Below are 16,674 nucleotides of genomic sequence, written 5' to 3'. Positions count from 1 at the left end.
TTCCTCCACCTTGTTGCATTACCACAGTTCAAATTCAGTTGAGATTGTTTCATTGCAAGCAACTACCAAGTATAAAGTCCAGCATCTTATTGTCCAGATAAGTTCATTGGTTTCTTGGGGAGACCATCTCTGGTCTGAAAATAGAGCTGGCAGAATATCATCCCAATCAATTAAAAGCCCTGACATTATATCAGTAACATTTTATAACATTATGGAATTAGTTGACATGGTATTGAATAACCAATATGTTAGAGGAAAAAAAAAAGAGTGCAAGTTCTGAACCCCATCCTATGACTTCTACATTGACATTTCAATTATTAGTTTATATATAACTGGTTTCTATACACCTTAAAATGGCTATAGATTACTATTCAGCTGTCTTATGTCTATTTTAATTTTAGTATTTAGCAGTTTATAGTGTTAAAGCATGATTTTGCAGAACCTGGCTGTATTTTGGGTAGTCTAACTCTATAACTAATAAGACATATGTCAACAGTTTGGGTGAACAGTTTTAGGAGGGGTGTGCAGAGAAATCTTCAATACCCTAGTGAGGAGTAACTAATCTTTGTGTCCCACCCAGTGAGTTAGAAGTGCATCCCCACTGCCCGTTTCCTGTCTGTTTCTAAGCTTTCCTTGTTGTTCTCTATCTATTCTAGGTTTTTTTTGTTTATTTGTTTGTTTGTTTGTTAGTTTTGAGGGGTTTCCGGAGCGATCCTGATGGTCATTACGAGTGAGGGTTAGGACCCAAAGTTGGAACCAGGCAAGGACCAGAGAAAGCTCCTCTCCCTAGTTCCGGAAGAAGTTTACTGTTATTTTGTTTCTGCGGACTGCTCAGTGCTTCTGGTTGTCATTCCAATGACCTTGGATCCTGCGAGGAAGGATGTGGGCTTCTTCCATCCCATGTGGTAGATCCAAATGGTGGTGGGTGACCTCAGAGTTCTTGGCCTCTGAATGCACTCCATTTCCCCGTGGTCTCCTCGGCAGTTGGGATGTAGTCCTCGGTGCTCGTACTGATAGCCCTTGGTGAGGATCTGGGAGTCTTTAGGGTTAGGATACAAGCCTCCTCCTGTCTGCCTGCTCCCCTCTGGGCCCCCCTCCGTGCTTCAGATCAGATCAGATCAGCTCTGGCCATGGCGGCCACTTGGGGAGTGAACCAGAAGATGGAAGATCTTCCTCTCTGCTCTCCTCTCTAAGTCTGACTTTCTAATAAAAAATAAATAAATCTTTTGTTTTAAAGATTTATTTATGTACCTAAAAGTCAGAGCTATGGAAATGAGGCAAAGAGGGAGATCTGTCTTTCATCTGCTGGTTCACTCTCCAGATGGTCAGAAAGAGAGCTACCAGCTCCTTCTTGATTCCCCAAATGACCTCAAAAGCTAGGTCTGAGCCAGACCAAATTATCTGGTCTCCTACATGGATAGCAGAGACCCAAGTACTTAGGCCATCTTCTACATTCCGAAGCACGTTAGCAGGAAACTGAATCAAAAGCAGAGTAGGGCCCGGCGCGGTGGCGCAAGTGGTTAAGGTCCTCGCCTTGCACACCCGGGATCCAATATGGGCGCCGCTTCTACTCCTGGCAGCCCCGCTTCCCATCCAGCTCCCTGCCTGTAGCCCGGGAAAGCAGTCGAGGACGGCCCAAAGCTTTGGGACCCTGCACCCGCGTGGGAGACCCGGAAGGGGCTCCTGGCTTCGGATCGGCATAGTATCAGCCATTGCGCTCACTTGGGGAATGAATCATCGGACGGAAGATCTTCCTCTCTGTCTCTCCTCTCTGTATATCCGCCTTTCCAATAAAAATAAAATAAATCTTTAAAAAAAAAAAGCAGAGTAGCCAGGACTCAAACCAGAACTCTAAAATTAGATGCCAGCATTAAGAGCTGCATATTAAGGGCCTGGCGTGGTGGCCTAGTGGCTGGGGTCCTCCCCTTGAACGCACCGGGATCACATATGGGCGCCGGTTCTAGTCCCAGCAGCTCCACTTTCCATCCAGCTCCCTACTTGTGGCCTGGGAAAGCAGTTGAGGACGGCCCAAAACCTTGGGACCCTGCGACTTCATGGGAGACCCAGAAGAGGCTCCGGGTTCCTGGCTTTGGATTGACGCACCGCCGGCCATTGTGGTCACTTGGGGAGTGAATCATCAGACGGAAAATCTTCCTCTCTGTCTCTCCTCCTCTCTGTATATCTGACTTTGTGATAAAAATAAAATAAAAACTTAATAAAAAGCACTACACATTAGCCCACCAAGTCACCATGCTGACACTGAGAAGAAGTTACTTACTTTTGAGTTTGTTCTATGTAATTTATTTAGGAGAATAGTTTTTAAAATGAGACAGGAGAATTTTGGCGTCTCTTTCACATGACAGAGAATATTAAAATCTAAATGTGTGAGCCAATTCTAGTCCTTAGAAAAATTAAGCAAAAAGACAAGCAGATCAAGTAGTGGCAAGGGGACCAGACTCAGGTATTGTGTGTTGGGGTTAAATTCTATATAATCTAGTTGGGGACTAATGATATGCAGAAAAAACTGTATCCTGGGGGGTACAAATATAATGAGTGCTTGCTGAGTAAAGGATATGTAAGTATGCCCAGGAAAGAACCCCAAGGTAGAAGATGTCAGATGGCTACTCCAACATGCCATAAACGGAGGAAGTTTTCAGTCCAGGACATGTGCTGACTGGTCCATACCCAGGGGACACTTAGGAACACATGATGAGGGCACAATGGTTCAATTAGCTAATCTTCTTGCAAGCCCCAGGATCCCATATGGGAACTGGTTTGTATCCTGGCTGCTCCACTTCCCATCCAGTTCCCTGCCAGTGGCCTGGAAAAGCAGTAAAGGATGGCCCAAGGCCTTGGAACCCTGTACCTATGTGGGAGAACCAGAAGAGGCTCCTGGCTCCTGGTTCCTGGCTTTGGATCAGCTCAGCCCCAACCACTGCAACCACTTGAGGAGTGAACCAACGGATGGAAGATCTTCCTTTCTATCTCTGCTCTCTGTAAATCTGAATTTCTACTAAATAAATAATGTGGAGGAAAGCATACTGTGATAACGGCTCACTTCCTTTGTTATCGGAATGAGCTTGCTTATTAAATACTGCTAATTGCCAGATACCATGAGTAAGTTTTTTTCATTCGTTTCTTTATTTAATTCTCTTAATATCTCTATATTGCAACTTTTTTTTTTTACATTTTATACATGAGGAAATTGAGGCTTGAAGAAGCCTAATAGCCTAAAGTTTGCAGAGTTCTTACTTGGAGAACCTAGAATCACACTCATGTTGATATTGCACTGTACAAGTCACACCTCCTTTTTTCCAGATCTGCTTCCTGTCCACCATCTGTACACCAGCCTCACCGCCTGGGTATCACTCAGTTATCAAGGGACAGAGTAAACCCATCCTTCCTCTCCCAGTCAGCCTCTTCTGCCTGGTGCAGGGCCAATCACATGTATTCGCACCTTGAAGTCAATCATCAGATTATTGTTTCTGCTGTAAATTTGCCCATAAAAATTGCATACTGGAATGGTAGGGTGTCGGGTGCAGCGGTTAAGCTTCTACTTGAGATACTAACATCCTTATTGTAGTGTCTGGGTTCGAGTCCTGGCTCCATTCAGAAATTCCAATTCCCTGCTAATGTGTACCCTGAGAGGTATCAGGTGATAGTTCAGGTAATTGAGTTTCTCCCACCTGTGTGGTAGACTCAGCTTGGATTCCCAGCTCCTGGCTTCAGCACAGGAATCTGGCAGGTGAACCAGTGCATTGGATGTCAGTCTCCCCCTCCTTTTCTCCTTCTCTTTCCCATGTCTACCGTGTCCTTCAAAAAAATGCATAAAATTTTTGTGAAAGTAGGATTAAGGTAGGGGCCAGATGCAAACATTTTGGTCAATTTACTAATGTTCTCATTCATTTCAGTGAATAAAAATCCCTTTTTTGGCCCGTTTTGATGGCCTAGTGGCTAAATGCTCATCTTGCATACACAAGGTTTGGTCCTAGCTGCTCCACCTCCCATCCAGCTCCCTGGTTGTAGAGGATGGCCCTAAATCTTGAGACTCTCACCCATTTGGGAGACCCAGAAGAAGCTATTGGCTCCTGGCTTCCTGGCTCCTGGCTTTGGATATGCTCAGATCCAGCCATTGTGCCACTTAGGAAGTGAAGCAGCAGATGGAAGATCTTTCTCTCTATATCTCCTTCTCTTTGTAAATCTACTTTTCCAATAAAAATAAAATTTAGAAGCCACACCCAGCCTCCCAAACACCTCTGCACCCTGGGATGCAGGACAGCATCTCTGCTTGTCTCACCTACCTTCCTGTAGCCCTTCATCATTATCACTCTATAATCAACTATCATCAAAGATAAATATAACTAATAAAAAATTTTTTAATAAAATTTAAAAAATTTGTTTCAATGTTAGCGTGAGATTTACTGTGGTCACTTTCTCACTCTCCTGCTTCTTTTTTAAAAATATCTCTATATCTGCCTTTCCAATTAAAAAATAAATAAAAAATAAACATCCCTTTAGCTATGTAATATTTTCATATTTTGCTATTCTCCAAGTTCAGACTCCATTCCTCCAAGGAGAGTAGAACTAGATTTTATATCTCACAATATTTCACTGTATGTGCTTTTGTTCCTAATCAAGTATCTTAAGGGAAAAAGATGTAATATAAGATTTTAGTTCTGAAAGGATCTTTAATAACCCATATATTATAGGCATAGAAATACTGGTACCAGGAAAAAACAGTTCATTGACTGAAATGACCATCATGTGGCTAACTGATAGGTGTAAAGCCTGGAACATCTCACTGTCCAGACAAGTGAATAGAGCTTTTTGTGCCTAGTATTTGGGCATTTTTATTGCACACCAAAGCCTGTATAAATGGTGTTCAACTGATGAGGCTGGAAAGTACAGTTGAGCCCTGCAGTGCTGCTAACCATGTCTTTGCTGTTTCAGGAAGATGTGTCCCAGGTGGTTGGTCATGGCATAGTGGTAGATCTGCAGAAAGCATTGGAGTGCCCAGCCGACAATGTATGTAACTAGTCCCTCAGATTTGTCACTGCTGGTGTGCCTCATAATCTGGGTCCCAAAGTGAAATATTGATTGCAGTGAAATCAAATACTGTATTACTTGACAGGTTATGATGTTTCTTACAACCTGAAGTAAATCCACAGGCATATCAGTGATTTTGTGCAAGGTGCACGGGGGAAGGTGCAGGTTCATTGGCTATAAGAACTTTCTTAACATCCCTTTAACAGGGCCTAGTGGCTAAAGTCTTTGCCTTGTACACACTGGGATCCCATGTGGGCACTCGATCTAATCCCAGCAGCCCCACTTCCCATCCAACTCCCTGCTTGTGGCCTGGGAAAGCAGTCGAGGACAGCCCAAGGCCTTGGGTCTCTGCACCTGCATGGGAGACCCTAAAGAGGCTCCCGGCTCCTGGCTTCAGATTGGTTCAGTTCTGGCCATTACAATCACTTAGAGAGTGAATCATCAGACAGAAGATCTTCGTCTCTATCTCTCCTCCTCTCTATATATCTGATTTTCCAATAAAAATAAGATGAATCTTTAAAAAAAACAAAAAAGGAAATAATACTTTTAGACAACAATGATTTAAAAAAAAGCTTTCTTAACAGTATGAGTATCATCAGTTTGGAGATGATATAGTGTCTTTATAATGTCATATACCTGTTCACTGGTTACCGTTCTTATTTTATGTATTTATTTATTTGTAAGATTTTTTTATTCTTATTACAAAGTCAGATATACAGAGAGGAGGAGAGATAGAGAGGAAGATCTTCCGTCCGATGATTCACTACCCAAGTGAGCACAACGGCCAGTGCTTGCCGATCCGAGCCGGGATCCAGGAACTTCTTCCGGGTCTCCCACGCGGGTGCAGGGTCCCAAGGCTTTGGGCCATCCTCAACTGCTTTCCCAGGCCACAAGCAGGGAGCTGGATGGAAAGTGGAGCTGCTGGGATTAGAACCAGCGCCCATATGGGATCCCGGTGCGTTCAAGGCGAGGACTTTAGCCGCTAGGCCACGCCGCCGGGCCCATCCATTCTTATTTTGTTACTCTGCCATCTTCAAATCATGGTATCTACTTTTTTTTTTCAATAGGCACTGGGATTTCCCCACCACCACCTCTCCCACAACCCTCCCCCCATGGTAGATTCCTCCACCTTGCTGCATAATCACCGTTCAAGTTCAGTTGAGATTCCTTCATTGCAAACATATACCTAGCATAGAGTCCAGCACTTATTGTCCAGAATGGCATCTACTTTTTTAGAGAATGACTTGAACACTACATTCAATTCTGTTCATAGCCCATTACTGGAGCTTAATCTGTAGGCACAACCTTAGTTCATGAGAAGTAATCAGATATATAGGTCATTGCAATGTTCAGTGTTTTGGTAATAACTCGCAATTTATCTTGTTTCCACGCCTCTTTCTAAAAGTACTACTAGATCTGTCCTGAACACTTGTTTAAATATATAATTGCTATTCAGTGATGAAAAGATAAGGACCACAGAAAAATAAGCAATCATAAAACCATTGCCTAGTGACTTTGGTAAACACCTTCAACTTGTAGTATCACCTGCTGTCTTTCTGTTCTACCTCTTTCTCTTACTAGCTGTGTGAATTGCAGACATATCATTAGACATATGAAAGAGTAATATCTAACTCTCATGGTAGTTCTGATGAGTGAATGAATTGTTACATATTAGAAGCATTTTGAAAACAGTCACACAGTAGGTACGCTGTGCAATACTTGTGTTGAGCAGGCTTCAGCTGGCAGAATCTGCAGGTGTTACCTTTCTGGGGTACTTTCCATCATTCTCTTGCTAGACTTTAGAGACGAGCTCTTGCTTCACTGCCCCACCAGAATCTTTCAGCTGGGAATGGGTTCCTTGGCTTACAGCATATCCAGAAGGCAGATCAAGGCACTGCCTATTGAACAAGTATACATTCTTCGGGTTCCTCAATTATTTGCATACAAATGTCTATTGAAGGTATTGTATTCACTGGAACAGGAAAGTATAGAATGAGCAGTTAACTTTCCAGAGCTCATCAAAAGTCCATTTTTCACGCTGATTTCACCATGTCTTCAGTTTTGTTCTTCCGTATCTACATTTTCTTTTTTTTAATCAAATTTTTTGCATTTATATTTGGTAATTCAAAACAGGCTTTCACAAAAATAATTGTATGACTCATTTTTGTTAGAATGACTCATTGACAGATGCTGCTATTTAATTTTGAAATCCTTAAAAAGCAACTAATTTAGAATGCTTCTCTAATTTTAAATATTTAAAACTTCCACATTTAAATAGGATGCCTTAAATGAAACCAAACAGCAGTCATTATCTGTGAGTAGAACTATTTGGAATATTTTATGCAAAGTTCAAAGGTTTGCCTGTTGGAGTACAAGCTTGTCAGGTAAATAGACTGTGGTTTCTAAAAATACCTTGAAAGGCATTAACTATTTTCCAGTTATTTGCAATGGTATTGTATCTTCTTTTTTAAAACTTTCTTTTCTTTTTCTATATTTACATTTCCATGCATTCAATTATTCATTGATCTAGCAAGTATTTAATGAGTCCCACAATATACCAGGCACTTAGAATCAAAGGTGAATAGGATATATTCTCTTTTTTTTAAACTGCATTTATTTCATTTTATGACACAGTTTCACAGGCTCTGGGATTTCCCCCAACCCCTCCCCAAACACTCCCCCAAATATATTCCTTTAGATGAACTAAATGTACTTTATTTGTGTACCTAGCATTTAGTAGGCTGTAAGTAGATATTCATTTCTTTGCCTACCCCTCATATTGTTTAGTTATGCTACCGAATACCTATGTGGCTCTCCTGCATCCAGAAGAGATGAACAGTGTTGCGTGCTCAGAACATTTACAGAATTGAATGATTTTTTTCAGTTGAAACATCAGGACTTCATTTCACCAAAATGAATGGAAATTGCATAAACTTTCCGTCTGCTTGCTACTCCCAGTTTCTTATACAGATCACAGTGGTAGAGTATTGCCAGCTTTTTTTCCACTTCCCTTCCTTGGTCTTTCCTTCAGAAAGCCTTGTAGATGTAAAGTTAAATAGGGAAGCATGAAAAATGAGGCAAAACTCATCCCAACTTCCTCTTGGCAACTCTCACCCTATGGGCTCAAAAACAATGTTGTAGTGCACCATTGTTTTTGTGAACTGTACACACCAGAGAAGTTTAAAGTATTATTACCTTTGTCCTTTTTATTCACTTAATTTTTCTCTTTTTTGTAGGTTGTTAGCCAGACGAAACAACAAAAACGTTCAACAAAAGTCTCCTTTGGTTCGCGGGAGGTATCGTTAGCACCTGCTCCTTCGTCCCAAGCAGCAGAGGCCGACTACACGGGCTGCGGTAAGACAGTCCCTGAGCAGGCCTGTGTACCCTTAGTGAACGGAGGGCTCGTGTGCTGAGCTGAGAGCCAGGAGTGAGGGAGGCAGGCTCTGTGCTGTCCTCTGCTTGCTGAACTTTGGATCACACCACTCCCTACCCCATTTTCCTAGTCTCCAATAGTGATATTACCCTCTGCGTATTACATATGCACATACTAAGACAGAAAAGGCTCCCAATAAATGCTATTTGAATCTGAACCTCATGGATAATTCTGTTATCTTTCCAAAAGGTGGTGCTTAGATCATAAGTAATGATTACTTTTTAACAATTTTTTTATTGTTGTTGGTAGTGCAGAGTTATAGAGAAAGAGAGAGAGGTAGAGTAAACCATCTACTGGTTTACTCCCCAAATGGCTGTTAACAGCCAGGTCTGGATCAGTCTGAAGTCAGGAGCCAGGAGCTGTTTCCAACTAGCACTTCCCAGGCCATCAGCATTGAACTGGAAGTATAGCAACGGGAGTGGAACTGGTGCCCGGAAGAAATCCCAGCACTGCAGGCAACAGCTTATCCCATTGTGTCACAGTACTGGCTCGAGTGATATTTCTTAAAAGTCATATCGAATCCAGGCTTTAGCCATGCATATGTTGATGTCAGCTGTTTGAATACTGTTAACTTTTAGTGCTTAAAAAGTTGCTGTTTATATTCTCTCTTGAAATTCCTGGCTTGAATTATGTTAATTCAGAGTTGAAAATAGAATTTCAAAATGAATAATGGGCATTTGCGCTTTATGCAATAAAATCTGTTTTTTAAAAATGGATTCTTCCAAACACCAATGGCAAAGCATAAACCTTGCATTAATTTAACAGGTGTGTTTTACCTTTGTGATATTTGTCTTACATGTAATTTTTATAAATATTAACTCGTGCTTAGCAAGCAGATATTACTTTAAAATATTAGACTTGATGACTATGGTCAGCAAATCTTAGCCAAAAGGTCAAATATGGCCTACCACCTGTTTGTGTATGGTTTATAAAGCTAAAAAAGGTTTTTAGAATTTTAATGCTTGAGAAATCCCAAGTGTCTCTTAAAAATTATATTAGCTTTGAATTTTGGTGTTCATAGTAATGTTTTATTTTAATGCTCACTGGTTTATGTGTTATCTGTGGCTACTTTCACTCTGCTTTGATAGAGCTGAACAGTTGCAACAAAGACTTGATGGCCAGTCATGGTCCAGAATATGTGTACTTGGCCTTTTACCAAGGAACTTTGCTGACTATGCAGGTGATATAGGCTAGTTGAGGTTGTCTAGTATATCACATGTTTCTGCCTAAATAACAAAAACATGTCATCCTACAATTGAATCTATTGGTGTTTTATTCTTGTGCTCATCCACTTCGCCAATGTTTAGGGAGGACTCTGTGAACTGAGTTGGAACTGATGGGAAAAAGATGTCACCTCCAGTCACTCACTGTTTTTTACCATGCTCTTCCTCAATCAAAACAAGTCTTAGAAAAGGCGGTATGAACATCCACTCTTGGATGCCATTTTTATTATGGATCAGCAGGAAAGACGGTGTGAAATACATGTACTTCAAAAAGATCTAGACAAACTTTACAACTTCTCATCCTGCTTCTCATGCACCCATTTTTATTCCTGCTAAGGTTGTGTCAATACATTTCTTCCTCCTCAGCAGGAGACCATTTGAGTAATTAATGTTTCTGGAGAGGAGCAGAAAGTATTTACCTCCTAAAGCAAGACTCACCCACCCAGTCCACCTCACTCGTCTCACAGCCTGTTCCCTAGCGTACGCATGACCTCACTCGCAAGCACTGAGCTCCACTGCACGTACTCGCATGGCCTGCGGGACTCCAGTCCACCTGTGCACAGACCCTGACCTGGTTTATCACAGAAGCTATAGGACTGCTTAGAACAGAATCCCCTAGGGCTCAACATGCCTGTTGCTTTTTGTTTTCCAATAAGCAAGATTTTTTTCTAGATAGAACCAGGTAGTAACCATTTGAGGCTCGCGGGCCATGCAGTCTTGGTTGTAGCTACACTGCTGTGACATTGCAGTGAGATAGTGAGCTCTGGGCTTGGCGTAAATGACTTCATGGAGCTGCGTTCCATCATAATACTATGGATGAGCACTGTAATTTGGGTTTTACGTAATTTCATTGTGTCTTGTATTATCACATTTCTTTTGATGTTCTTCAACTATTGATGAAGACTGCTTGGGCTGCGGGCTCCTCGCTTTTGCATAGGCGCAGTGAGCTTTGTGGGTCTTGTCTTAGCTCTGTGTAGGGGCTGCAGCCAACCATGCCAGGGCCCTCACCTGTCACCTATTTACTGAGTTGGTGTTCCCATTGTATTTTAAAGCACCACAGTTATTAGTTATCATAAAAGATGGCATTCATGGAGACTGCTTTCTATATAACAGTCTCTTGAAACAATTTCACATGCTGAATGTATCAACTGCTTAATAACATGCATACACATGTATATAGAATTTGTGCTAGATAAAACAAATATTATCACAAATCTTTCACCTATGAACATTGTCCCAGTTTTTTAAAAAGACTCAGTCTAGAATTTGAACTGTAATACTGCAACAAAGTGGAGGAATCCACCATGGAGGAAGGGTATGGGAAGGGGTTGGGAGAACCCCAGAGCCTATGAAACTGTGTCACATAATGCAATGTAATTAATTTAAATATATATATATATGTATATTTGGAAAAAAAGGACTCAGTCTAAAGAAATGATTCTTAAACATAAACTAAACCTTTATAAAGGCCTAGTGCGATGACCTAGTGGCTGAATCCTTTCCTCGCACATCCAGAATACCAGATGGGCACTGGTTCATGTTCCAGCTTCTCAGCTTCCATCCCATTCCCTGCTTATTGCCTGGGAATGCAGTAAAGGATGGCCCAAAGCCCTGGGAGACCACATGGGAGACCTTGAGGAGGTTCCTGACTCCTGGCTTCGCATTGGCTCAGCTCTTGGGGAGTGAAGCAGCAGATGGAAGAGCCTTCGGTATCTCCTCTCTGTGTATCTGCCTTTGCAGTGAAAATAAATGAATCTTTAAAAAAATAAGTAAATAAACTCTTATAAAACTGCAGTAACTATTAACAGGATTTTTACTTATAAGCTTAACAAGTAAATCTTGAATGACATGCTTCTAATATTTTTGGCAATATATATTTAAGGACAAATTTTAGGTAATTATTTTCTGTCACATACTGTACTGATTAAGTATTTTAAATTCTTAATTCATGCTTTAATTAAAAATATTGAATCACCATTTTTTAATACAACAAATCAGAATCTTCTGTCATTGCAAGCTTTGCTCCTTCGCTCTGTAGCATGTGCCTATGTGTGCCTAATTATTTAATCATCTTAACAATTTTTATAACAGTTTTCATGATATGTTTAAGCTTTAAGATGTCTGAAATATAACTAAACTTGATAGGTTGTAGTCAGAAGTTATTGTTTTCATCTCAGAAGTGTTGTAGGAATGCCATGTTTCATCCCTGGGCAAATGATCCAGATTTTTCCTTCCTGGTGCTTGTCAGGAGCAGGTGAAATGACAGTCACATGCACACCCTTCATTCCTGGCTGCCCCTCTCGCTCACCTGCAGTCTGTGTGCACTCCCCTCCAGGCGGCTTCCAGGCACCTCTGTCAGTGGACCCTGCAACATGTCCCATTGTCCCTGGCCAGGAAATGATTATAGAAATCTCCAAGGGACGTTCAGGACTTGGCCTCAGCATCGTGGGAGGAAAAGACACACCTTTGGTAAGTTTCCAGAAATTGAACACCTATGCTAACTGTTAGTTGAGAGCCTTGTTAGTGCCCAGTGTCCCTTCCCCAGAAGACAGCTTTCTCAAAGGTTGGGGGAAAAAAAACACTCTAAGTAAATGTGTTTCAGTGTTTGAATCAATTCTTGTTAGACATAAAAACATCATAACAGCACTTTGAAGTATGGCCGAGTTGGATGACAGACATTGTGGCATGGCAGGTTAAGCCACTGATTGGGATGCCTGCATGTGATATAGGTGTGTCATGGCTACATTACTTTCTGATCCAGGCACCCAGAAATATAGGTATGCACTTCTTTAAATGAGTGTACATAAATAGTGCCTTTCAAGTAAATAGATCTTTTTAAAATTGACATAAAGAGGCAGATACTATGACAAGTAGGCTAAAATCTGCCTGTGGCACTGCCAACCCCTATGGGCATCAGTTCATGTCCCAGCTGCTCCACTTCCAATCCATCTCCCTGCTGATGGCCTGAGAAAGCAGCAGATAATGGCCCAGGTGCTTGGGTCCCTGTACCCACATGGAAGACGTGGAAGATGCCCAGCTTCAGTCTGGCCAGCTCTAGTTGTTGTAGCCATTTGGGGAGTGAACAAGCAGATGGAAGGCATCTCCCTCCTCCTCCGTCCCCCTCTTCCAGTTTCTCTCTCCACCTCTTTCTGCCTCCAAACTGCCCCTCCAAAGAAGTCTTGTCTGCTCTCTCTGGGCCCCATGGCCTATACTCAGCTGAACACAGAGCTGCTCTCAGCTGTTGCTCTCGTTTAGCCTTCAGTCATATTTCTTCTCTGCTGTTTACTGGTTAGGGCAGGTCCCTTAGCCTCCTGGGAATCTTCTTCCTGGTCTGCTACTGGAGACAGTCTTACCTTGTGGAGCCACTAAAGGGATCAGAGAGGTGACCTGTGTATAGCCTCAGCTTCAAGCCTAGCACATAGGACACAACTGCACATGACCCGTACCTTCTCCACACCTCAGTCTCCACACGTGCAAAATGAAGCTTAAAAATCCTGACTCATTGGCTTGTACTGCAGATCAGAGATTTTATAAACAGGAAAAAATTCTGTGAATGCATGTGTGTGATACATATATACATGTGTTTGTGTCATTGGTATACCACAGCCACTGGGAGAGTATTCAGAAACAAAGTGTTGACACTGAACACTAGGTAGTTATCTCCTTCCAAAAGAGCCCGTTTTTCTTTTCTTTTTTTTTCCCCCTATGGGATATTCCCGGGTAGTGTGTGAAGCCTTCTGAGAGATTTAAAAATCTTAAAAAGTAGTAATAAAATAAAAAGTAAGGATATATTTATCAGGAAGACAGAGTTACAAAGTGAGGAGGAGGACTGATTCACTCCCCAGATGACTGCAATGGCAGGAGCTGGGCTGGTCCAAAAGGAGGGGCCAGGAGCTTCTTCTAGGTCTCCCCTGTGGGTACAGGGAGTCAAGCACTGGGCCATCCTCTGCTGCTTTTCTAGGCTGTTAGCAGGGAGCTGGATTAGAAGTACACCAGCTTGAAGATGAACAGGTGCCCTTATGGGATGCCAGTGCCACATCCCAGGAGGAGGCTTGGCTTGCTACACCATGATGCCACCCCAGATTTCTTTTTTAAAAAAAATTGCATTTAAAAAAATAAATTACACCAAAGTAAACCTTTTAATTCCATCTTTCCATGAATGTTCTGAAGTATCCTTTTATTTGAAATGAACCAAGGAAATTACATTTTAAGAGAATTCTGCAATGAGTTATTTTATAGAGGAAAACCCATGATTTATTTTCTGTAAATACACACCTCCTTATATTGCCTAAAACAAGGCCGAACTAGATTTCCCATAGGAAATCAGAGAGCATGTCTGGCCAGCTGACTGCGTTGTGGTTTCTGTTTTTACGTTTGTTGTTAATGTGCTTTTGCTTGTGTGAGCTGATTAGAATACCCAAGCAGGATGCGGCCCTGCTGGCCCTGGGTCCCTGATGTTGCAGTCATTCTGCTCGCTGCCAGCTAAGGCCTTCCACTAGTCTACACCACCTGCAACAGTCTGAATGTGAGCCTGTTTGCTAAGTAACATAATATGCTTCTCTTGCCACCACGAGGAAGGAAAAAAACGAAATTCATTGATGGTATCTTGAGATCCACAGCATATGGCCATGTCTTTTGAGATGGTAAATCCAATTGTCCTTGGAAGGATAAGTGCCAATTTAAAATGAGATGTTTGGGGGCCCAGCACAGTCACTTAGCAGCTAAAGTTCTTGTCTTGCACTTTCTGGGATCCCATATGGGTGCTGGTTCTAATCCCGGCAGCCCCGCTTCCCATCCAGCTCCCTGCTTGTGGCCTGGGAAAGCAGTAGAAGACAGCCTAAAGCCTTGGGACCCTGCATCTGTGTGGGAGACCCAGATGAATTTCCAGGCTCCTGGTTTCAAATTAGCTCAACTGTGACTGTTGTTGCCGCTTGGGGAGTGAATAAAGAGGAGATCTTCCTCTCTGTCTCTCCTCCTCTCTGAATATCTGACTTTTCAATAAAAATGTTTTAAAAAGATGAGAGATGGGGCACAACTTTTGTTCTGTAACCTCAGGTACTTCATCAAAGCCAGAAGTTGGACTCACAAGAAATGTACAGGCCTGTCTTTTAATAAGGCTGCAAAGCAGAGGTATGAGAATGCTGTTACAAATGCAGCCATTGGTTTTCCACAGTAGAGACGAGATCTTTCTTTTTACTCCTCTTGCCCCCTCTGAATTTTGACATGGAAGATGCAACCTCATTGAAACTCTGGATCACATTATCCAACTGGATCTTGGGATCACATCCAGCCACTGAACTTACTGAAGAAAGATGGGGTTCTGGAAGATGTTGCATCTGCTTGTGAAGAGCACCTTTGCTCTTTTGATTGCGTGATGCTGGGAGCAGGGAAGAGGTCCGTGATGAGTCTGCACTCTTTCCCAGTTAGGGTTTCCAAGTCCTCTTTGTAGTGTGTCCAGCCAATATTTTTGTCATCTTAGGGGAGTTAAGTCTCTGGGACTTGGTCTTGACACCCCATCAGTCCTCTGTGTTATAAATAGATTGTCTTTAGCCAAGACAGATGGTTTCTGAGATCACAGAGGGAAATCGCACTTAGTATCCCGTTGAGTTTGCAGCTGGTCATCTAAACCAACCTTTTAAAATAGCACAAGAATGGGGAGCATGGGCCTCTTGGGAAGGTTTACAAGCACAGATGGCCCCACTCGTCACTGAGAGATTTCTGCCTCTGCTGTTTGAGTCTCACGATGTTGCTCTTGGGTCTGCTTTGGAGAATGTGACTCTTCTAGAATCAATTGCATGTGTTTGCTCAAGGCTATGGCCTTTGAGACGTTAGCCTTGTGGTTAAGATGTCTGAGTCCCACACTGGAGTGCCTAGACTAGTATATATAATGGTTTGAAAGGAGATTGGATGTGTAAGTGAAGAGAAAATACACAAAGCTATTACTGTCCTCACTTTCATAGTTTGACTCATAGCTATAAAACATACTTGTGACTTTCTTTTAATACCCATTGCACATTTACCTGGCCTGAGCTAGTCAAGTTTCTCTCTCTGGTAGAAGGACCCAGGTCACCTTTCCTGAAATATGAGTCTTCCCTCATTTTTTTTTAATTTTTTTAAAGGATTTATTTTTATTATTTTTTTATTGGAAAGGCGGATATACAGAGAGGAGAGACAGAGAGGAAGATCTTCCTTCCGATGATTCACTCCCCAAGTGAGCGCAACGGGCCGATGCCATGCCGATCCGAAGCCAGGAGCCTCTTCCAGGTCTCCCACACGGGTGCAGGTTCCCAAAGCATTGGGCCGTCCTCGACTGCTTTCCCAGGCCACAGGCAGGGAGCTGGATGGGAAGCGGGGCTGCCGGGATAGAACCGGCACCCATATGGGATCCCGGGCGTGCAAGGCGAGGACCTTAACCGTTTGCGCCACGGCGCTGGGCCCTTCCCTCATTTTGAGTACCATGATTTTCCATTCACCTCAACCCCCCCAAGAATTGCCTGGCTTTTAGACAGAGTCTACCTTGCCTTAAAAGGTATGGTCTTCAGATCAGCAGAACTCAGAGTTGTAAGGATGGGAAACAGAAACTCTACAAGCAGGTAGTTAAATGCAGTAATAATGGAGCATCTCCCACTTTCAGTCCTTCATTTCCAGACCCAAGTATTCTAGCTGTGAGAAGAGATCACCATACAATAGCTTCAAGGTGTGTGCTGCGCCCATAGACAGTGTATACACTGAGTCCAACAAGAGTGATGAAAGACATTCTCCAGTGGGGCAGAAATTCAAGCTGTGTGTTTGGGAGGAGAAAACTTCATTCTTAACAGGGATTTATCTCCCAGCTGGAGCTAGGACTGAGCGTTCAGTGAGCCATTACCAGTTTCAGCAAGGCTAAACAGATCCTGTCGATGAGATGTGTGGGAAAACTGGTTAATTCTGCAAACATGAACAACTGTCATACTTCCTTTGTATCAGATGTGT

General features: G+C 42.4%; 1 protein-coding gene across 1 annotated transcript in view; it reads left to right on the top strand.

Annotated features, from left to right (window-relative positions):
- The window catches only part of PATJ (PATJ crumbs cell polarity complex component), a 338,320-nt gene that overhangs the window by 270,006 nt on the left and 51,640 nt on the right, over window positions 1–16,674 (top strand). The window contains exons 32-33 of the mRNA XM_040978446.1: window positions 8,283–8,400; window positions 12,038–12,171. Coding sequence (XP_040834380.1) covers window positions 8,283–8,400; window positions 12,038–12,171 — 252 coding nt within the window. The remainder of the gene's footprint in view (window positions 1–8,282; window positions 8,401–12,037; window positions 12,172–16,674) is intronic.

This window comes from Ochotona curzoniae, unplaced genomic scaffold (assembly GCF_017591425.1).
Source record: "Ochotona curzoniae isolate NIBS_2020 unplaced genomic scaffold, NIBS_Ocur_1.0 contig_291, whole genome shotgun sequence".
Taxonomy (NCBI): Eukaryota; Metazoa; Chordata; class Mammalia; order Lagomorpha; family Ochotonidae; genus Ochotona; species Ochotona curzoniae.
The sequence above is the reverse complement of the archived record's forward strand: the minus strand, read 5'-3'. Positions and strand labels throughout refer to the sequence as shown.